Raw genomic sequence first — 23,138 nt, forward strand, 5'->3', positions numbered from 1 at the left:
AATGCATACTACTTACGCAATGATGGAGACAATTGCGCTCAGCTTTCGGTGGGAATTGATAAGAACCGTTCGATCTAGTTTGTTTCATCATCTGCAAGATTGTTCTGTTCTGGTAATGAGGACGGAACATCGATATACGTCATTGCGAATGATCTCACGAGAATTCTATAAGAACCGTAAGTCGGTCAAGCGAGGAATCTATCGCGATTCACGGCTTATTTAAGGACGGTACAGGCGAGTACTATCTGTTTCCTGCCGGCTAGGCGTTGACACAAAACAGATGAAAAGGAAGAGACAGCAACGGTATCGGCGTCGCTCGTATGAAAAGGAGTCGGCACATGCCAAGTTCCAGCAAGCGCATTCGAGAAGAAATTAACAGGACGGATCCAATGTTGAATAAACGTTTTACGTTCCCGTTTACGGGTTTTCGACGAAAGTTTCGCGAGTACTTCTGGGCTGGACTTGATGCAATTGCGGGCTATAACATAATTATGTACTTACGGTGAGGGAAAACTTCACCGTTTGCTTCCCCGATAGAGGACAATCGCGTGTATTCTATAAAGCGTCGCGCTATTAGGAAGTTTGAGGGACTCCTGTCGTCTTCACAAACTACCATTATCCTGTTAACGTGTCGCGGAACAGATTGAACGATCGTTCCTATTTTCCTCTATTTAAGATCCTTAGTTCTGATTGAGCGAATTTTTTATAAGAATTTAAATAGCGAATAACCAAAAATAATTAAATATAGGAATTATGTTTTTCAACTAAATTTTTAATGTTGCATCAATTACAATACATTCATTATTAGCAAGCACAATGACTATACATTGCAAATTAATTCTTCGCTATTGCTTAACGAAGACGAATAATAAGTTGAATAGAGTTTTTATAACACCTGATAAATTTAAACAGGTCTTCAAAATTTTAACACATTTTTTTCCACGAAAGTCCGATAACGATGGACAAAATAAAAAATTAAATAGGACGGAATCGACGATTTACCACTGATTTCAGGTGAAAAATCCGAGCCATTTTATCGATTCCCATTAAGCGTCCGCATCGTGCCTTTCATTACAAACTTTTCCAGCGTCCTCGAGCTTACATGTAGGGCGTAGAAGGCACGCGAAGGCTGCCGACTTGCCGCGATGTTTGAACTCCTTTCCGAATTCCTCGCGGGAAGTTGGTTTGATGCGACGCGGGACATGCAATTTTAATCTCTGCCCCGGCTTCCCTTAAAGCATTCTTTTGAACATCATTTAGATTACACTCGTGCATTGACAAAACAGTGTAACACCATTATTTGCATACTATAAAATTTCTACATAGAATCGCAAGCTCTAAGGACGTGTCTTATAATAGAATGTCGCACGTAGTTAAACGAACCGTGCCAAGGGTTCAGTACACACGCGATTGAGATTCAGAACGAGCTCCGTACGTTAATCGAGTTATGCGTCACGAAACGCTACTCGTGTAAACGCGGATTCGCGGACCAGAGATTATGGATGTATGCATAACGTATAGGGCTAGCGGTTCCAGAGACCGCACTGTCAGCTCTGAAAAAAGGATGCGTTATCTGAAATTCAAATAGGAAAGGGATCGGATTAAGACGACGCTGGAGGTGAAGGATGGCTTCGCTGAAAAAGCACAAGCTCCGATCGAATTCGTCCCGGTAACAGTCGGACTTTAACGAAGCTTCTGTTTTCTCGGAACAAGTATATCGAAACACGACGAACGAGACGTGTGGGATCGCATATTCGTGCCGATACTCGTTTGTATGTATACTTTCTCCATAATTCATATCTGGTAACCCAGATAAACGATTTACAGCAAATTTGCGATAAAACCAGTTGCGCAAAAGGAAGAAAGTGGAACAATGTATCAAACGCTTTATGAGTGCTCATCTTGGCGTTAAATTATTTAAACATTAAAATATCCATTCAGCTTTTGATATTCTGAAACGTATTATACGCGCCATTATTAAATGTGATATAATTACATACATAAAATTCGCTGTGTACAAGCTTCAACTTCGAACAATCGAATTATTTATCGTAAATATGTTACTTGAAATGCATTTAGGTAATTTCGCGGGGAGTGAACGACGGCTGAATATATTCGAAATTATCCTACTGGTTTCATAATCGTGAAACAAGATGTTAGTACGTGTATACGTGACATACCTTTGGCTACGTCTGCTCGTTTTCGAGCCAGCCCTAGTCACCGCTGGCGTTGAATAATTGCTCGTTAAGGCTCGCCGACTCGTCTTCTCTCGCCCTTACCAGCGAACGCACACGTACACAGACGTCTACTCGTATCTGAATGGAGCTGAAGCGTTCCCGATTTTTTTCCCTCCACTTTTTTGCCTCTCGTTACACGCCGCGTTATAATTGCTCGGTTTCTATTCGAAGCACGTCTTTCCTTCTCTTGGCCGATTTCGCGAGCGCGCCGTCGTAGACGCCTTCCACGAAACTGATACATTGATATTAAAGAAAAAAGAACATCCCTTAAGGGGGTAGATCAGAGCGCGCCAGATTTTACTTTCCTCTTTCTGTACAGGTACCTAACGACCGAGAAATATTCTCATACAAGGACGAAAAGTGTATTCCCGTGAATCCATATTTTTCATTAATTTTGTGGATGACGTTGGCAATCTGCCTGATTCCGCTGCCATTGGAGTCTACCCCCTTAAGAAAATTAAGCTCGTAAGACTGGCTTAATTTAGTCTCTGCAGTTTAGACGTTATTTGTAAATCAAATACAACGTTACGTCTCGTTACGAGGACGAGCAATTGAACGATTGCACAATTTCGTGCCATGTAATGTCTACTATTCATGAAATGATTGGCAACTGTATTTGATATCAGGCGGTTCGCAGAGATATCGTGTGATCGATGGAATCTCCGATCGAAGTTCTCTAACAACGTCGGTTAGATCATGCCCTTTACTTGACATTCACATTCATAGTTTGCACTCCATGAACGTACATTGCCAGATTCCCATACGTATCTTACGGTTTCTGTGTAATCTAGGATCTCTTCACATCAGATTATACATAACGATTATTTCTTAAGCCCCTTGCAATCTCGTCAGGACCATTAAAACGGCGGTATTAACTAGTGAACTAAATTAGATGTGCAATCAAAATTCTTAATGGCTACGAGATCGCCTGCTTTATATTTATGCAGTCGCTTCCCTATCTCGTGATAATAATTGAAAATCGTGAGGAAGTCTTAGTTTGGCTTTTGCATTAGACTATTTGGAAATCAAATACAACGTTACGTTTCGTTATGGGGAAGAGCAATTGAATGACGATTCAGTGCCGTGTATGGCTGTTGTTCATCAAATGACTGGCAAGCGTATCTGACATCAGGCGGTTTCCAGAGATATCGCGAGATCGATAGAATCTGTGATCTTAGAGGCTGAATGCTCCCTTTAGTCATCTCAGGCTGCTAAATACTTTCTATCAGAGTAGATATATCTCCAGATATGGACGTTACTTCGAGATCCATAGCTAAAGTCAACCAGTTTTACACGTTTATTAATTTATTTAATGACTCGAATGTATTTTCTGTTTAAACGAAGAAATTACCCGTTCAATAAAATTATGATCATTATTATTATTACTACTACTTAAAATAATATGCTAGTCTGCTCGTTTCTTTTTAGTGCGACCCAGGAGTGGCAGTGGACAGATTTTTCCACGCGCTCTATTCCGCGAAGGAGAACGATTTGATACCTCTGCTGCTGGGAACCGCCTGCTCGGAGGTGACTGAGACCTTGGCGAAGATCGTGCCCTATTGGAACGTGATTCAAGTCTCGTTCGGATCGACGGCACCCGCGCTCTCGGATACCACCGAGTTCCCGTTATTTCTCCGCACGGTCGCACCTGATTCGAGTCACAATCCCGCCAGGATAGCACTCATCAAGCATTTCGGATGGGACACCGTCACCGCCCTCTCGCAAACCGGTGACATGTATTCTCTGGTAAGCACCCGAGACGCCAACCAACTCAACCGAGCAACTTTAATCAAATCCGCGAACACACGCAACTTCGCGCAGCTCGTTATACGCCGGGATGAGTTTCATATTATGAAAGATTAAATTCAAACCGTCGCCAAAAAATGCAGAACTTCAGTGACGAATTAAGCTTCGTGCTTATTTCTTTTATTTTTAAAAACATAAACGATCTAGCGCTCTTTTTATACCATGTCTATAATGACAACCTTCTTTTTTAAAACAGGTTTCACTAGAATCAATATTTAACGCGTTATATGACAATAATCCGATAATCTATAAATTCCATACTGAGGAATCAATTTCATACCCATGCCGATTACTCGGGAAATATTGGAGTTGTGATAAAATTGTCTGTATCGAAATTCTATTACTGAGAAACTGGACTCTCATACTTTTTATGATTACTTCTGAAGTATTGGAACTGTAAGAAAATTGTACATGACCTTATTTCTAGGTAATAGCTATACTTCCAACTTTTGTTTAAAACAGTTTTTTCTATCATCGAGTCTTATCTAAAATTTTTTTCGATTCTTACGCTTCGAACGTTGTGCACTTTACAACATTTTGACTGACTATATATTCAGGAGTAGACTGATGATCTTCAAAGCTATGTTTTTTATCAGTTATACGTTATATAATATCGTTATATCGTAATATTATATCGTTATATGATATGGAAACTAATAATAATTAAGTTGCCCAGAAATGGTACATCCATCTTATACTCGAAATCGTACAACTCGTTAAGACTGTTCTGGACTGTTTCGCTTCGTTTTCAGGCGGTGAACGATCTAGTCACGGAATTGGAGCAGGCGAACATCACATGCACGGCTACCATCACGTTCGCGGAGAACGATTACAAGGAACAGCTACGAACTTTAAAAGTAAGCCGTGTTTAGTACTTGAGACTTCATTGAAATTTCTTTCTTCCCTCGCTTCTCCGGGACGAATTCGTTTGCGAGATTTGCGGACTGCTGCGAAGCTACCACGGAAGTAGCACGGTTTCCTCTGCGTTGTGAGAATCTTTCACGCCTGGCTACTTCCGCGTAGCTCTGGTATACGGAACACGTTCAGGCATGGATTTCTAGCTCGGGGTTCCGGAATGAACGATAACGGTTGCGCTCGCCCTACGATTCACTCTCACCTTTTTACCTTCCAAGGCCTGTGCATTTTTTAACCCTTTGACATACAAATTAAATGGAATGAATGACGAGTCAAACTCGTCATTGTATGTCAAGGGGTTAATTAATATCGAGAAACAGTAACATTTACCTAGTGTTTCTTTACTCTCCTTCGCAACTACTCTGAGCTTGTACGGAAATAAAGGAAGTCGTTGAGAAATAAGCAAATATAATAGGTTGGGGAAAAAGTCAAACTTTCGAAGCAAAAACGTTTAAAATCTTAGGCGAAAAAAAAAGCGGACGTTGAATTCGACGACTATTTTTTCAGGAACTGGACACGAGAATCATCATTGGGAGTTTTTCGCCGCGACTGGCACCAAGCGTTTTCTGCGAGGTGAGCATTCAGATCTACCTACATTTAATCGCGAACTCGTAACATGCGAGTTTTCCAAAAGGAGACAGTGAGAGAGAGATTGCTCGTTATTGCGGGTACAATACTGCTTTTTCCCCGGTTACACAATATCCTCGCGCGTGGAATAATAGTTGTCGGAGTTGAACGTTTCTTCTATTCGCCGGCGATAAAAAATGTTAAATGCGCGTTAAAACACCGAACCGGGGACAGGTTTACGGTCTTGTTGGCTTCGTAAAAACAGCGTACGCAACGCAGCGAAGTTCACTGAATCCATTATGCGCGATAGCTTTATGTAAATTCAACCCGGAACCCATTTAAAACTTTAATCCATTAATGGACGTTATAAAAAAAAGGAGCCAGAGGTAGAACGAAAACTGGCCTTGGAGCCAACGTGTTTAGTCATCTCGAACCTCGAGCAATCTCATATTTTTCTACATTAATTTTTATTATATATTTTCAAATGTTAATAAAGCGAAGCACAGGCAACGGGTTTGGTTATCTCGAACATATTAAGTACTCCACTACTTAATTAGTGATGATGGGCTAATTTAACATCACGTGATATGCAGTCAAGAAGTGACGATAACTTTAGTCATAGTAATATGTCGATCTGTAGGAAGTAGAGACAAGAAAAATGCAAAGAATTAAACGATCAGTGAGCAATTATTAACTGAGGAAAAATGTGAAAGAAAACACCGACACAAGTTAATGACAATAAAAACGACAATGGGGGATCGGTTAAAGGACAGAGGCGAGATTATTTTGCTGGAAGAACGTTTTGTCGTGTACACGAACATAACTCGTAAGAAGATAACTCTGAATGTGAAAAACGTACCCTCGTTCCGGCGACATCAAGGTTCCTCCTTTCTCTTCATCTTCATCTTCGTTTTTCCTATACGACGGGAAACGTTGTGTCAACGATTCTTCTGTAGTCACGTGCGAAAGAAAGTTCTGCGAGTTTCGCGACATATACGACGTTAACAAATTTTCGTACTCAATCATTTCCAACGAATTGCATCTAAAATCTCAAGCTTGCGACGATGATCCTCGACGCGTTTCTAATTGGCGTAAACGCGTATTTAATTAAATATGTTAATCGTAGATTGAAGAAACAAGGCATAGATTTATTATTATTTTTGGATCTTGTCCTTCTAGGAGAAATTAAAACAATGTAAAACGGATCGAGATTCATTGTCGAACCGTTCGAACTCGATCTACGAATTCTACTATTTTTGACCGAAGCCAATTGGAAGGATACGTACGTTGCGTTTACGAGCGCACGACGATAGGTCGATTGCGAATTTTTACAGGCGCTCGTAAAATTGTAATTTCCGAGAGAATTACACCCTTCCGCGCCAGAGACGCGACATTAAAATACGCGAGCCGAGATCCTGTCGCGGTTTCAATCCGCGCCAGTGGAAGTGAAAACGGACACGTTTCAACGTCCTAATCGATAAACTGAAATTTGTCCATCGAGAAGGGACGCGCGCCTCGATTTTCCACGTGTAAATCGATGGGACGCAAACACGCGTCCACGTTCCCGCTAAGCGAATAATGAACATTGCGTCGAAGTAGGACGCGGCTTCGTTCTCTCCCTCGTGTCATCACAGGTGCGGGGACACGTATACAATTTCTATTATACGAGTGTGCGCTTATTTTTTTCCATTACCATTCCCTCGTCGCCTTTACGTTTCAAGTTTCGAGAGGAAATTCCTCGCCGCTTCGGGTACTCGTTTTTAAATAATTTTAAAATACATCCACTAACCTTTCAAGTTTACACAATTTTCGTCAAGTTTCCTTTTAGTTATATTGGTAATTGCAGATAAATCCAAGTAAACTCATGACTTGCCTAATCCTTATACTCGATGAAATAAAATAATTTCATTAGCGCCTCCTGAAGTATTCGAGATAGAAAAACATTGTATACGACCTTTTTTGTAGGTAATAGTAGTAACTACAACTTCTGTTCAAAGCATTTTTCGAAATTTTGACCAAAAAAAATTTTTCGATTTTTCCGAGATTTTTCCAAGGGGTACCCCTTCAGATTTTGCGAAATTTTCGTTTTTTGCCAATAACTCCGAAACCGTTGGATTTACGGGAAAATTGCATCAGACCTTTTTTGTAGCTGACGACGAGAGCTACAAATTCCATCTAAAAATTTTTCGCTAGCGTCAATGGTTAACGAGTAATTTGCAAAAAACTGTTTTTTCGTTTTTCGCCAATTACTCGTTAACCGTTAACGCTAGTAAAAAATTTTTAGATGGAATTTGTAGCTCTCGTCGTCAGCTACAAAAAAGGTCTGATGCAATTTTCCCGTAAATCCAACGGTTTGGAAGTTATTGGCAAAAAACGAAATTTTTTGCCAAAAGTTGGCTATTTCGACGGTGGAATGGTCGGATTTTCTCAGCACCTATAAAATGCCGATTAATCATACGTAACTCGTTAAATACTCAAGTTAGACGAAAAATGCATAGAATCTTTCTTGTAGAGTACATCAGGACCTACAATTCTTGTATTGAACAATTTTTCGCTAGCGTCAATAATTAATAAATAAATAAAATGTATTCAACGTTCACAAACGTTTTCTTCGTCCTAGCGAAAGATGTTTGATGAGCTTTAGAAAATCATGAAATCAATATTGCACTTGCAGCACAATAGAAAGTACCAAATGTGTGACCGGATTTGAATAATATTTGACGATCCGACTGAGTCTTTACAGTATATGTATTTTACCTCATGGAATCATGCGTAACAATGTTGATAAATATTAAAAACACTTTTTGTTGTATTTATTTTACATATTTGTTACGCTTCAATTATAGAAAATAAAAACGCCAGTGATATAGAAATTGGTACGTGAATAGAAATTGCAACATTTACCTGAGTACGCCATTGCTTCGTCGGTAGCTGAGCTCGGATGAAAATGTAAATTTTGGTCTTCAGCTGATTGTTCGTTTTTTACCCTCTTTTGTACGCAGTCGCTGGATACATCGTTAGGAGTTTATTAGAGTAAAAATCCCCCCAGCGGTGCAACCTCGGATTCGGTTTGCGAAGACGATTTTTCATCATAGCCGCGGTTCTGACATCTTCGCCGCCGCACAATTGCCGGTCAGGAAATAACTGTTTGCCGGCGGGCAATATAACGCCGCATCTAACCGACACCGGTAGGGTAGCAGATCTACGATAGGCATCATCCCCATTCAAAAGATACTCGTTACTTCGTCCGTCCGATGTTTAATATTCGCGGGTCGGCATCGGCCGTTTATTACAATGATATCCGACCCGGCTTTCGCATCCTCATCCCCCCCGTCCCTTTCTTTTCGCGCGCATACACACAACGAAACGAGAAACGTGGAAACGTTTCCGGTATAAATCAACCGAAAATACGGATAACGCTTATACGCGCTATCGTTCCATGAATATACCGGTTGCACCCTTTCCTTTGTTCCGCGATGCGTCTGAACAGACGTTTATCGCCTGGACTCGCTCGATCGTTCTCTAATTGCTGATAAGCCGACCGAATTTCTTTCCATCCGAAACATGCTTTTTTTTCTATCTGTCCAATCACCCAGTTTCGCCCCATCGAATTCCGTTAATGCTCGCGTAGTCGTAGCCGCGTAACGTCGTCTCTGAGTGGACCGATTAGCTATTTTAATAACCAAAAATTGCCTACTTACGTAAAGAGACAAAAAATATTAGCAGTATAAGAATGAATTTTTGTTTTATTTGAGGAAAAAAATACAGACGTCTCTATTTCTTTATCGTCCATTCCAGATAGATTCTACTTCGTTAAGGTCTGTAATTTACGTGCGGGCGCCGCCGTTCCCTTTTACGTAATAGGCAACGCAACGAAAACAATATCGCATAGGGGTAGTCCCGTATTCGGGGCACATTTCTCATTTTCACTCGGCGTGTCTCCACGCGCGGCAACAATTGCGAATTCACGGGACAGCATCCGCACGCGTCGAACGAACGACAGGGACCGAACGGGCGGGAGCGAGGCACCCATTCAAACGCGACCCAGTTTTTTAACTTCGCGTCCCACCCCCGCGAAACGCCGGAAGACAATGAGGCGTAACGACGGTACGCGGGACGATTTCCCGATAACCGGCCGTCGCGACGCCGACGTCGCGCGTCACCGTCCTTTTTTTCCACGGGAATTAAGAGATTTCGAGAAACGACGGGAAAAATAAACGCAAATTCTCAGTGAAATTTTACTGTTTCTCTTTTCATTCCTTTACGTTCTTGAGTATTTCGGCTGTGACGATATGATACAAACATCGAAATGAACGGAAATTTTTACGGGTCAAACGTGCTACACGTTTAACTACCTGTTATTCATTCATTCATCCTTGCACCGCCGAGCGTCTCGCGTTCTCTGAAAGCAACGTCTCGTTGCTTCGCCACTGTATCGTTAAACACGGTATATATAACTCGATAAGGGTCCCCGAGCAGAAATTGATTACAGAGTTGACGCGTTAAAAGTTTTTACCAGTCGCCCTTAAAAACTGCACCGCGTCGACGAGGGACGATACATCATTCGCGATAAGATAAAGCAACGATCCGTCTCCCGTCGCATCGGCCGACAAATGATGTCGGCAAAACGGTCCCTAATGGCGGATAGCTGGAAATATGTAACATCGCACAGGCACTGGGCAATATAAACGAACGGACGACGGGGTAGAAATGGTGAACGGAGGGGAACAAGCGATACGCGAAATGGGACATATATTTCTGCGAAGATGCATCCCGCAGGGGTCCCGGGGAATCATTTCTCATTACCAAGATCGTCGTAAATATTTCTGGCACGTCGTTGCGTCCACTTCGACCTTACCGGCGTCCCGTGTTCTCGCAGATCTTTTTTATATTTGCAACGCGTCCTATTAACTTTCTTTTTCTTCTCGCCTCGACCAGTGCTCTCGGCGGATCGATCCCTCGAACTCGACGAGTTCGTTATACGAGTAACGTTCTCCCTTTCATTTATCTATTATTTATTACGCGGTATTTAATAGAGGCGCGAAACGTCGATATGCGTAACGAGTCACGTTTCCTTGGCAGCTACGATAAATGACTTTATCCGAGTTAACCCATATATTCGAGGGAACATAAAAACGCGAGGTATCCCGGCAGAGAGTCGGTTTCTAAAGCCAAGCTTTTATCCACCTCCCCGAGCTCGAGAATTAGACTCGTGGAGGGATTCTTGTTGAATGTCTCGCGAAGTCTCCGTTTAATCTCTCCACTGCGAATCTCACTCACTCTCTCTCTCTGCTTCTATTCACTATTTTTTGTCTTGCTCCGCGTTCCCAATTAGGCCTGGAAGCTCGGCATGCATGGCGGAGATTATGCGTGGATTCTGCCAGGTGACACGATCGACCTGTCGGGAATGACGGGTAATTGGTGGCACTCGGTACCAGAGGAATGCACGCCGTCGCAGCTGTCGCAGACTCTCGATGGCCTGATCATCGTCAAGAGTCACGGCTCTGCCCTGGGACACGAAGTCAGCTCCTCGGGACTGGTGAGAGTATTCTTTACGCCAGAAAAGTCACGAGACTACTCTAGTCCCTTAAATCGAGGGCCTACTCGTGTGTAGCTAAATGAATCTAGTACGAGGTTTGAAATCCTAATAAAAAGAGAAGAAAGTTAGACTATAGAAACAGTTTCAAGCACAACATTCTTACTTATCGTTACAATTATCTAAATTATCAGGAGTCTTAAGCGGCCTTATTTTTTTTTCATTGAAGTAGCAATTAGCCAAAGTGCTATTGAACGGGAGTTTCATCCTTTGATAAGGCCTCGACTCTTAGGCTGAATACTTAATAACGCACGCAGCGTAGTCGGTGAAAATTGGAAGCATTAACGAAGAAAACGTATGCACGCCAATCGCGCGCGCACGGTCATTATCGTTGCCGACGTTAGACCGACGCGCGGACCTCTTTTCCCGTCCATTAGAGTGAAACGGCACGGCAGAAGAGAGCGTGATAATGGCCAACCAGCCAGCTACCTATCGAACTTTCCACGTCCGGGCAATCGAGCTAATGACGAACTCACGTGTCGCTAATTACGTTCCGCCGATACGTGAAAACCCCGTGCCGAACCCTCCACGGAAAACTGCACTGTACACGACTCCTTTTTATTCTCGCCAGTATCACAACTTTTCATACGGACGTAGCGTCTGGCTTGCCCGCGAAACAGTTTACCTTTTACTTTTTTTCGAACGGCCTCATGAATAATTCCGCGTGCACGCGAGGCTACGGTGCTTGAATATTTATTGGAACGCGTGGAAAAATAGAAATTCGTGGTCCCGCGGGTTTCCTCGCGAGTATCGGCAATTGAAGCTGAAGATACGTAACGCTTATCGATATTCGAAATTTGCATATTCTTCGGGGGAGAAATGAAGGGCTAGAAACAATCAACTTTCGGCGAAGTTTCTGCAACATCTTCGATTCATAAATGCAAGGACGACCGAGAATCAAGAGTAATCGTCGGATTTGCCAATTAGTCATCGTCGCGTATGATTTTCCGCGTATGTTTGTCTTCATCGACGATGAAGACAGTTGAGGGCAATTTGCAATTTATAACGAAGCGGTTATTAAATTTTCGCTCTCGATCAGAAATGAATTCCTACGTGGAAAAACCGATACGGCCTCTTTGTTGGATTTGTGTAAATAGCTCGTGGTCGACGAAACACGCGCTTGCTAAATAGATCGATTGAAAATATTATAAGCGAACGGGAGTTTCCGTGGGAATATCGCACTCGAAATGCGACCGTACGATATTACGCGAGGGCCGAGGTAATTCTTAATCTGCTGAACAAACTCTCCGTCCTCTGGACGTACAATAATCTCTGGATGTATGATCGGATACGTCCGGAGGGATGCATTTCCTAGAATCGCTCATGGAAAAAGTAAACAGCAAACAGTGTTTTGAGATTTTTCAAGAGTTCGTATGGGAAACAAACGCGGATTCGATTAAATTAGAAATTGGAACACATATACAGAGTGTCTCAAACTTTAATGTTCATACTTTGTCAGTATATAGTATCTGTCCCTTTTGGCCACTAGGTAGTTACGTAAAGGTGTGATTGAGTCAGTCTCGGTTTTTAGAAAAGGTAGAGATTCGCAGATTATTTAATACGTTTTTCGTTACTGTCGTATATCCGGAGATTACTGTATTTATTTAACCTGTTATTATTATAACAAACACAGTGTCTCGCTTTTGAAAATTGATTTCTCACTTGAACGAGTAAAGCGTTTGCGAGGAAAAATTGGATTCTCTTCATCTTCGATAAGGATCGGGATAAAGGAATAAGCATTACCTTCCGCGCATGCATAGCAACGTATATCGAACGCGATTTTTTTCTGATACCCTAGTAAACGATAAAAGCAACAGAGAAAAGCTTGCCGTAGGATATTGAGATTGCAATTTTTGTTTTATTTAATCCTCGTCCCCGGACCTTTATCAAGTTCCAAGGTAATGAAAATCTCGGGTGTGTTTTCCAAGGATTACGGCAAGGTCCACTTCGGTCGCACCTCTTTATTATACCTGAGGCGAAACAATATAAAAATGTAGAACTCCTCTTTACGGGCGAAAGAAGTAAGATAAGATTAAATGAAATCTGTTTTGTCTCATAGGCGAAACATTTGATTGCACTATTATTATTATTAATTATTATTATTAAGGTCGGCCATTTATAATCGAACCACCCTTCTGTCTCAACTAATATCGTTGCCTACAGACGAGCATCAAGTTTACGACAGAATTGGCTAAGAGAGGCGTAACGCATTCGAAATTCGCCGGTCAGATCTTCGACGCTGTCTGGGCCATGGCTCTAGCATTGGAACAAACCGAAAGCATCCTGACCAAAGAGAACGCCAGCGTGGCGCAGTACACGCACACGCGGAAGGACATCGCGCTGGAGCTGTTGCAACAATTGAAACAATTGCGTTTCCTCGGGGTTTCGGTGAGCGAATAATAATGTGCAATGTTAAAATAATGGCAGCTCGATTGCTCGTGAAATATTCAAGTGTCGAGTCCGAATTTTGTGTACGACGTACAACCATTCGCGAGTGTATTTTCGCGGAATGGAGAAACGAAAATTAGGCGGCCGGACCTTCCCATCGATCATTTACGTAGGCAATCATGGTCGGCGAGCTTTACGCGGGCATAAATCGTGCTTCGCTTTGCAGACTCTTTAATTTTTTATACCTTATTCACAAATCGAATGATTAGGATTTAAAACGATCCGGTTGATATTATCCGTACGTGCAATATCTTATGCATCGAAAATATTTTATTTTGCATAAAAATCAGCATTCTAATATTCAGTGCGGGCGAAACGCTCACAGTGGATGGCAACTTTTAATAAATATTCGACGGTTTCGCTTATTTTATAAGATAACGATTATCACGTTGAATGCATTTGTTTATTCCAGGGACCGGTCTCGTTCGATGGAGCCGATCGGGTGGGTATCACGGCGTTCTACCAGATGCACGGTGAGTAAACTTTACGATATCGTCGCGCACGATTCACAAGGGTTTCTATACGAGCACTCGGCGAGAGAACAGGCTATGCGAGCAATTCCCAAAGACGGTGCACCTCGTGTGCTCGCAGAGCAGTTAACTGACGCGTTTAAACAGGAGGATGAGCCCATTTACCGGGCATTCCTATTGTTCAATGTCCGATCGACTATATGATTTCAGTCGCTGCTCCGCGTTTCTCGCGATGCGTTCCACCGTAAAACGCGATGCGCACGATAGCACTCTATTCGGTTCCGATATATGTTCTCCAATTTCGAGAGAATGCAAGATTCGCTAATTAACGCTATTGAGAAACGATAATGCCATTTATCGACTATAAAGGTGTGCGAGAACCCGTTAGGTCGTGTCAGGACGATAATTTTTCTCGGTGTCGGATTTCCGAAAATTTCGGGGTTACAGAATATATCGAAATTCGCGGAAACATTCAGGATTCTCGCAAACGTTCTACATTAGTAAAAATTAATCACTCTGCACTTGTTTTACCACAATTTAAAATAAATTTTCTCTCTCCAATCATCGATTCTTTATACATGATAATAAAACTCAGAATCGAAATAAATTACGCGCCTTGACTCAGTCGAACGAATTTGACAAATTGCAACGCGCGAAATTAAATTCCATTTAAGCTGTAAGCGAAGAGACGAACGCAGTCGGAAATGATGAAGGATCGCAAATCCACTCGTCTTGATTTATAGAGATTATCCGCGCTCGGTTTCAGTGCCGCGAAACCGAACGGAACGACCAGGTAGTGCAAAGTGCCGTGCGCTCATTGACTCGTGCTTCACATCCACGCTCCCGTTTCAAATACTTCTTTACCTCTTTGGTTTTCTATACATAACGCAGTGCAAAGCATGATATCGAATATCTCGCAAAAAAACAAATCACAACACGTCCCGGCGGAAGCCATATAACATTTTTTTAACACTTTAATTGCCAAACGAAATACTCTCTTTGATTAAACTTTTTAATTCAAGTTTATGATAATATATTTTTATATTTTATTAACTTATATCCTGTTAACTACCTTTCGAAATAGCACAGCCAATATGTCTATCACTCTGTTCTGGGTAATACAGCCTATTGAAAATTCCATGTGTCACCTGAATTTGGGTGACGCAGTCAAAATGTAAAAATTTTTATCTTACAACAAATACTTTACAAATTACTCGAAATCGTCTCGGTTCGAGATTCACCCTGTAAATGACACAGATGTACACTTAAGAATAAAACAAATAATAAAAACTTAACAAGAGATATACTGAGAAAAGAGAATAATAAAAATTAGCAGATTTAACTTGAATTAAAAATAAATATGAAGTTAAACATGAGGAATGGGACTAGAAGAGGTGAATAAATAAAAATGCTTTTTGACGAACGATCGGAAGACAGGAATCGCGTAGCAGCGCGGTTAACCGAATTTATGGGTCTGCGATGGACGGATGGAGTTCGAATGCTCTTTAGCCGATCGAAACCCTGCTGCCCCAGCCATCACGATGATTTGACGTTCCAGCGAGCTGATCTCGAGCCGACCATACGCTCGCGCATTTCCACGTCGCCCCGGACTGTTCAAACACGAGACAATTAAACCGGCTCTGCACTTAACTCCCCATGAATTTGGCATGCGATACGACCGTAAACGTAATTAACGCCGCATCGAGACGCAGGCCACTCGACAAATGAAACCAATCCGCGACACGTTTTATTGGCAACATTTTCCTTTCATCTCGCTCCTAATTATCTCGCAAATCTCGTTACCTCACCAGGTAACAAGTTCGACTCGCTATTTTCTAAATACGCGTTTGCTTCCGTCGGTTCGGACAAAGCTCCGGTGGATGAATCGCGGAAGCTATAAATCTTGGTGGAAAACGGGACGTTCATGGGTTGTAAAGGAAGACCGTGCCAGGCCGAGTCCGACGATTAATTGATCGATCCGTTGCAATTTTCCTGGTACACGCCGCGGGGTAGTTGAAAAGCGCACACCGTGGGAATCCGAGTCAAAAGAGCCACGAGGACTCTCGATACCGCGTATGTGTCCGCCGCAGGTCTAATGCATGAAACTAGATGGCCCGTGAGCCTCGTGCGAACGCGACCAAAAGATGTTTGCCGTTCCATCCGACGTCGGTAAGAAGTCGATGAATAATTAATGAAACGGGATCCTTACGAATCGACTACGGAGATCCGCGAAAGAGGAAAAAGACGGATAGATAGAGATCGATGGAGGCTAGGAAATGCGACGTGGAATCGAGTTGATCGTGCAATGTGTCGCGGATTCCGGAACGAAAATCATAACTTCTAAACAAATCAGTTTTCATTGGAAATAATACAAAATTGTCACTTTTAGAACACTGCTTGCCTAACTTCCTTGGTCGACGAACTCCGATTGAACTTTTTTACTTGTATGCAACGTAGCAGAGAGATTCGTCTGTTTATACTTTCAAATTACACTTCTCATCTTAGAAATGGATACCCAGGAATCCTTCAACGATGATTTCCGAGTACCAACGCAGAAATTGATTTTTTTCTTATATTTGTCCAATGGCAATGCACTGAGCGTGCCTCCTATTACGACTCTTAGAAGTAATTCATTCAAATATGCTTGTATACGGTATTCGAGGCGTTTAACGAATCGTTTACCGCAATCGAAAATCGATCTAGAAACCAGAATATCGTCGACACTTTCTTAAGACCAAGATTCATTACTTCTTTTCTTTCGTGTTCCTTCTCCCCGTTTCCTGCTCTTCGTTCCACAAAGATCTCGTTGTACGAAGGCTTGAACAATCTCTTAAAAGCTTCGCGGAGAACGTACCCTGCTCTCTTTTCCCTGTTTTTTTTTTAAGCGATGGCTATACATCGAGCGATAAAGCAGCTGAAAAGTCCCCGAATAACGTTACTTTTACGCCATTTTTATGAACGCGCACGCCTCAAGTCGCCTCTATTCAACGTAGGTTACACAATCAATACGTCAAAAATTAATAGGTTCGTAACTATATGGATTGCAGCGATTTGCACCGTCGCGTTTGCTTTCCATGCATCGTCGCTACTTGGACCCACGTGAATGTCTGGATATCTTCTATGTGTATAGGCGAAGTGAATCTTATGAGCCATCTGTATGTACACAGACTTACAGTTAGAGATATTAACGAGGAACTCCCACTGTTATTACAAGACTTATGCTTTTAATGGTCTTTAAATTTACGACTTCTACTGTTCTCCAAGCATTTTCACTTATGCGACTCTCGTTGCTGAACGATTGCTCGGGACACACAGAGCGGGATCGTTCGGCTCGTTAACCTTGTCCGAGCTACGAAGAGGCTCTTCTTTTTCCGAGGGTTCGAGCATCGATTTCTGATAAAGTCAACGAACTGGCACGAATCTCCGTCATCAGCGATAGGCAAAAGACTCGTGGCGTAGTTCCGCAGGACAAATTGGATACCATCAGCGAGCCCGCTTCTTTACCTCCGGTTTCCCGTTACCCCTGTTCTCTCTGTACACGTTCCCTCTTTTTTTTCTCATTTCACAGTTTACCTACTCGGGCACCCCTTTCATCCATCTAACCGCTCGACAGTCGAGGTCCTACGGCTGTAATCCATCAAATCCTGTAGCGGATACAGAGTCGCGTTGGCGAAGCCCACGGATTTTTACTCTTTCGGGTACGATCACGATGACGGGGGAAAAAGATCCGTCGCCCGATCTCTTTCTTCCTTCATCGTTCCCGACCGTCGCGACGATCTTTCTGCCGTTACGTAACAGTTCGAATTGAATTTATCTTCACCGCTTTGCGTTCCGAACACCGTCCCGAAAACTACTCAGAATAACAATCTCTTAAAAGCTTCGCGGAGAACGTACCCTGCTCTCTTTTCCCTGTTTTTTTTTTAAGCGATGGCTATACATCGAGCGATAAAGCAGCTGAAAAGTCCCCGAATAACGTTACTTTTACGCCATTTTTATGAACGCGCACGCCTCAAGTCGCCTCTATTCAACGTAGGTTACACAATCAATACGTCAAAAATTAATAGGTTCGTAACTATATGGATTGCAGCGATTTGCACCGTCGCGTTTGCTTTCCATGCATCGTCGCTACTTGGACCCACGTGAATGTCTGGATATCTTCTATGTGTATAGGCGAAGTGAATCTTATGAGCCATCTGTATGTACACAGACTTACAGTTAGAGATATTAACGAGGAACTCCCACTGTTATTACAAGACTTATGCTTTTAATGGTCTTTAAATTTACGACTTCTACTGTTCTCCAAGCATTTTCACTTATGCGACTCTCGTTGCTGAACGATTGCTCGGGACACACAGAGCGGGATCGTTCGGCTCGTTAACCTTGTCCGAGCTACGAAGAGGCTCTTCTTTTTCCGAGGGTTCGAGCATCGATTTCTGATAAAGTCAACGAACTGGCACGAATCTCCGTCATCAGCGATAGGCAAAAGACTCGTGGCGTAGTTCCGCAGGACAAATTGGATACCATCAGCGAGCCCGCTTCTTTACCTCCGGTTTCCCGTTACCCCTGTTCTCTCTGTACACGTTCCCTCTTTTTTTTCTCATTTCACAGTTTACCTACTCGGGCACCCCTTTCATCCATCTAACCGCTCGACAGTCGAGGTCCTACGGCTGTAATCCATCAAATCCTGTAGCGGATACAGAGTCGCGTTGGCGAAGCCCACGGATTTTTACTCTTTCGGGTACGATCACGATGACGGGGGAAAAAGATCCGTCGCCCGATCTCTTTCTTCCTTCATCGTTCCCGACCGTCGCGACGATCTTTCTGCCGTTACGTAACAGTTCGAATTGAATTTATCTTCACCGCTTTGCGTTCCGAACACCGTCCCGAAAACTACTCAGAACGATGAATTCCAAAGCGACGCTTTACGAGATACTGATCTCTTGTAACATTTACAACGATGATAAAACGTTTCAATCGCAAACATGGAAAAAGGAAGGAAGATTAATGAAAAATTCACGATGAGCAAAGGACGATTGTTCGACTTAAAAATAATGATTAATGAACCGCTGCCACACGGTGGTATCGATTTCTCTTTAATTTCTAAACTGATATTACTCATGGTTCTTTTTAAGAGATAACAATAAAGGAATTCGGCATTGTTTTATTACTAGACGAAGAAAAAAGTAATTTGCTACAATATTAAAAAAGTGATTCCGTTTTAAAAAATGTTGGAATACTTTCGCGGGCCGCTGTATCTAATTTAATCGGACCGTCGAGTGCGGTTCGGTTCGCGTCAAAGGGTTTCGTCTATTACAGGGGAAAGAACTTTGAAGAACATAGAAGCGATCGTCGATTAACCGCAAAGTAATCGTCTGAGTGAACCGGCAATCCTCAAAAAAGTGTGTCAAACTTCGGACTACCGTTCCATCTTCCATCTAATAAGAGCGGTGATAATCAGAGAAATGGTTTTAGAGGAAGAGAAATGGCGTGCGCAGTATACGAAGGGGTTGAAAATGAAAAATCTCGTGGATAACAGTTTCCACGTAGCGGTACGTGTTCTCCCGCAGTTCGCAGCAAGACAAAATTCGGATTCGGTCGTGTATTCGCCTCGATCACGCGCCGTCGTAACCGCAGCTGTGAGTTTTCCAGCCAATCTATATAGAAAACAAAAAGTAATTCGATTCGCGGGCCACGAACTGTCAAGACTGGCGTTCCGAGAGCGCGGAGACGCTTAAAGATTCACGAAGGGAATACGGGCTGAGACGGGTAGTTCCCGCGAGCCTTTAAACAGCGATCGGGTCGACCTGTTTTATCTTTGGCTTCCCGGAAATAGTAATCGGCCGTGCACGAGCTGAGAGTGGGAGCGAAACGAGGATTATTATCCAGCTGCTGTCATTAAGCTGATGAAAAAAACCCCGATATCGTCTCGTACCCGAGGTAATCCTTTCACGGAACAGTTTCCGCGATATTAGATCGCTCAACAGACTTTCCTTCTCACGCTTCTTTTTGATTCGTGACGTACAGCTCGGTGGACGATGATTCTCGACCCGTTTTCGATTGTCAGTTTCTCCCATGAGGTGAACACCCAAAAATAGGAATAAATCTATATCTCATTCCTTCAATCCTCGATCTTATCCGATGTCAGCTGGATTTTCATATGATTTTAAAGTTTCAAGATTTAAACAATACTATCCTATGTATTAAGTAATAATTACTGATGTTAGTTCATTTCACAATTTAATGTAAATAAAAGTTAACAATATACAGGGTAAGCCTCGTAATATAATGACTTCAAATAACTCAGTTCTGACTCAATTCAGTCTTAAGTTCTTCAACTAATTCTCGGGCAATTATATGTAGAGAATTTGTTAGTATTTAATCAAACGTGTAAATAAAATATTGAAAAAATGAGGAATTGTTCATATCTTTGAGTCTTCTCCCTGTAAAATTAAGATAATACGAAACGAGTCGAGAATAATTATCTTAAGCTGTACAAATAAACGCTGTACAAGTTTTGAGGAAACCAACGGCGATCGAGAGAATAAAGAATCGAAACGAATCGATTTCATTTATCCGAGAGGACAGGATGGAATGGAACAAATAAAAGTGTTCGCAACGTCGTAAAGTCGCATCGGCTGACGTTATCTCCTCTCGTTTGCACTTTTCGAAAGAATCGCGTAACGGGGACCGAGATTAAATTCGGTAAAGCGAAATAGAATCGATTTCGAGGCTTTGTCCCGCGACGCGTTCGAAAAAACCTTTCTCGTTCCTAATTCTCTGAGAGGTCGTCCGCTTAAACGCGGTTATATCGAGGCAAATAGGAATTCTATGCCCTTCGATTCCCTCTCGGTGCCTTCTTTACAAGACTCGTGCATGTATACGTTCGACTTTATCCAAACCAGCTCAGGGCTACTGGTAAAAAAATAAAAAAAAAACAAATTCTAAAGGAAAAGGGATTTCCAATGAACGCGAGAGGATTCACCGCTGGGAATTAAACTTTCGAGTGAATCGGACCTTCTTCCGAATAGTTCGAAGCAGCCTCTCGTACGCGAACTTATTACCGGCGATGCCCGCGAGCCCCGAATTCATTTCGATGGATCCGCAACGCGAAACGAGTTGCCCGCTCTAACGGGAGCGTGAAATTGGAATACGGTGAGGCTTCCTCCCGAAACGCATCCATATTAATGGAAGACATAAGTGTTTGGGTAAACACTTTCCGGTTTAATCGCGGACTCGTGTCCCGGAACTTGGTCCGTTTAAACCGAAATCACAATCCGCTTCAACGTATTCCTACGTTTAAGAATTTCCACTTCCTAACCGTCTTTTAACGAATGTAAAGAGGAACCGAGGAGGGGATTCAAATCTTATTGCGGTTAAATTGCTCATCGACCTTCCAACGACGACGACGCGACGGACCGCTTGTAGGTGAAAGCAGGGGCAAGATGTCTACGAATTAATTGACGCTACGCCATAGATCACAGAGGGAATATCTACGACAATTCTACATTTCATCGCTAACATATCTATGTTATTTTGTTACAATATATCGCATACAATATCGAACGAAAAAGTAATACGTACTCGAGGCTATTCAAGTACTTGCTGTTACTATAAATTTCATGTATCGTTAGAAGAATATATCGGAAACTTTCAGAATTACGTCATAAATTACGACACGTGTAGCCTGGAGTAGCAATATTTTCAAACTGACGTTCATTCACACTAAAATTTATATTTTGATTACACGTACACAGTAGCAGTCTCTGTGACACGTCGTTGACCCATCTCACACCACCCGTCCATCTAGTCCCATATTTCCCCATGAATCCCCTTACAGTTTTCCACTTTTAGGTCACGTTGTCCGGAGGATCGCGATATTCAACCCGGAAGACGGGAAGCTGATAATGAATTGTACGGGATGTGCGACGACGAGATGGCCCGGCGGACATCCACCCGCAGCTCGCAGGGTTTTCCGGTACGCAACTGTTCTCCGTTCGACTCTGATGAACATTGAAATCCAATTAGTAGAATCGTCCGATCGTACCGATTAATAACCGTACGCGTTATCCCGTGGCATCGGTATCACTCGTGTTGCTAATTGAAAATTATTTAATTATACAACCGAGCTACGATCAGACTGTTCGCCTTACGCGTCCGATCGTACGACCAATTATAAACAAAATGATCGAATACGGGCCAGGATATCGAACGCGCAATTGCCAACCGTGTAATCGTTCACGGGCCGTGTAATGTGTTCCGTAGACGCTAATAATATTGTACGCGCGATAAACGCCGATCCCAGGGATTCCCAAAGTGCTGACCGCGACCATCGACGATCTCTGTCTGACCTGATCTAACAAATTTGTAAAAACAAATGAATAAATAAATTAGATTAATCGTAATTTCGATTGTTACAAGAACAATTTCAAACTGGAAACTTAGCTCGTATATTGAATCGAGATGAATTGATTTTAATAATACATTAATAAATTAATTGAAATCGAAATTATTTGATAAACCAGTTACTGGCTAGGTGTTAAGAATACAGTCAACCGACTCAGAACTTAGAACCAAGGCTGAGCAACTGCAGAAGTCATCAGATTGATGAATTTATTATTTTTTTCTTTTCTTATTTGAATTTGTTTAGTTATTTCTGTTTAATTATTTTTGAAATGTTATAAAAGTAATAAAAAATAATTATTGCCATAAATAATGAGGGATTATCTTATAAAATTAGTATACCTGTTTCTCTTATGTCCAATTTTTTATCGATTTGAACGCGCATATTTTCTCAACACTTTCTTTGGCATTAAACATTTCGAAATTAACAATCTTGCTCATCTCAGCAAGACTTTGGGAAGCCCTGCTCGGGCTTGTTATCGAAGGTGGTGAGAACGTTGACATCGCGGATTTCGCGCAAAACTTGCTCATCCCCTATCAAAATAAACACTTTAATACGTGCAAAGCACACCTCGCATCAGCGTGCCTCTTATCGTTCTATGAAGCCTCCTAACGCTTTCCCGTTACGAATTAATACGAGTCACTCTAAACGGATTACAAATTTTTCTACACGATTCGTAATTTCTTTATTACTCTTTC

General features: G+C 42.2%; 1 protein-coding gene across 6 annotated transcripts in view; it reads left to right on the top strand.

The window, feature by feature from the left end:
- Positions 1–23,138, top strand: part of GABA-B-R3 (gamma-aminobutyric acid type B receptor subunit 3) — a 52,356-nt gene that overhangs the window by 18,937 nt on the left and 10,281 nt on the right. For all 6 annotated transcript variants that reach the window (XM_026819271.1, XM_026819272.1, XM_026819273.1 and 3 more), the window contains exons 3-9: positions 3,666–3,983; positions 4,796–4,900; positions 5,466–5,531; positions 10,861–11,064; positions 13,285–13,509; positions 13,982–14,042; positions 21,891–22,014. In XM_026819271.1, coding sequence (XP_026675072.1) covers positions 3,666–3,983; positions 4,796–4,900; positions 5,466–5,531; positions 10,861–11,064; positions 13,285–13,509; positions 13,982–14,042; positions 21,891–22,014 — 1,103 coding nt within the window. The remainder of the gene's footprint in view (positions 1–3,665; positions 3,984–4,795; positions 4,901–5,465; positions 5,532–10,860; positions 11,065–13,284; positions 13,510–13,981; positions 14,043–21,890; positions 22,015–23,138) is intronic.

This window comes from Ceratina calcarata, unplaced genomic scaffold (assembly GCF_001652005.2).
Source record: "Ceratina calcarata isolate Rehan_Ccalc_2016 unplaced genomic scaffold, ASM165200v1 scaffold98.2, whole genome shotgun sequence".
Lineage (NCBI taxonomy): Eukaryota > Metazoa > Arthropoda > Insecta > Hymenoptera > Apidae > Ceratina > Ceratina calcarata.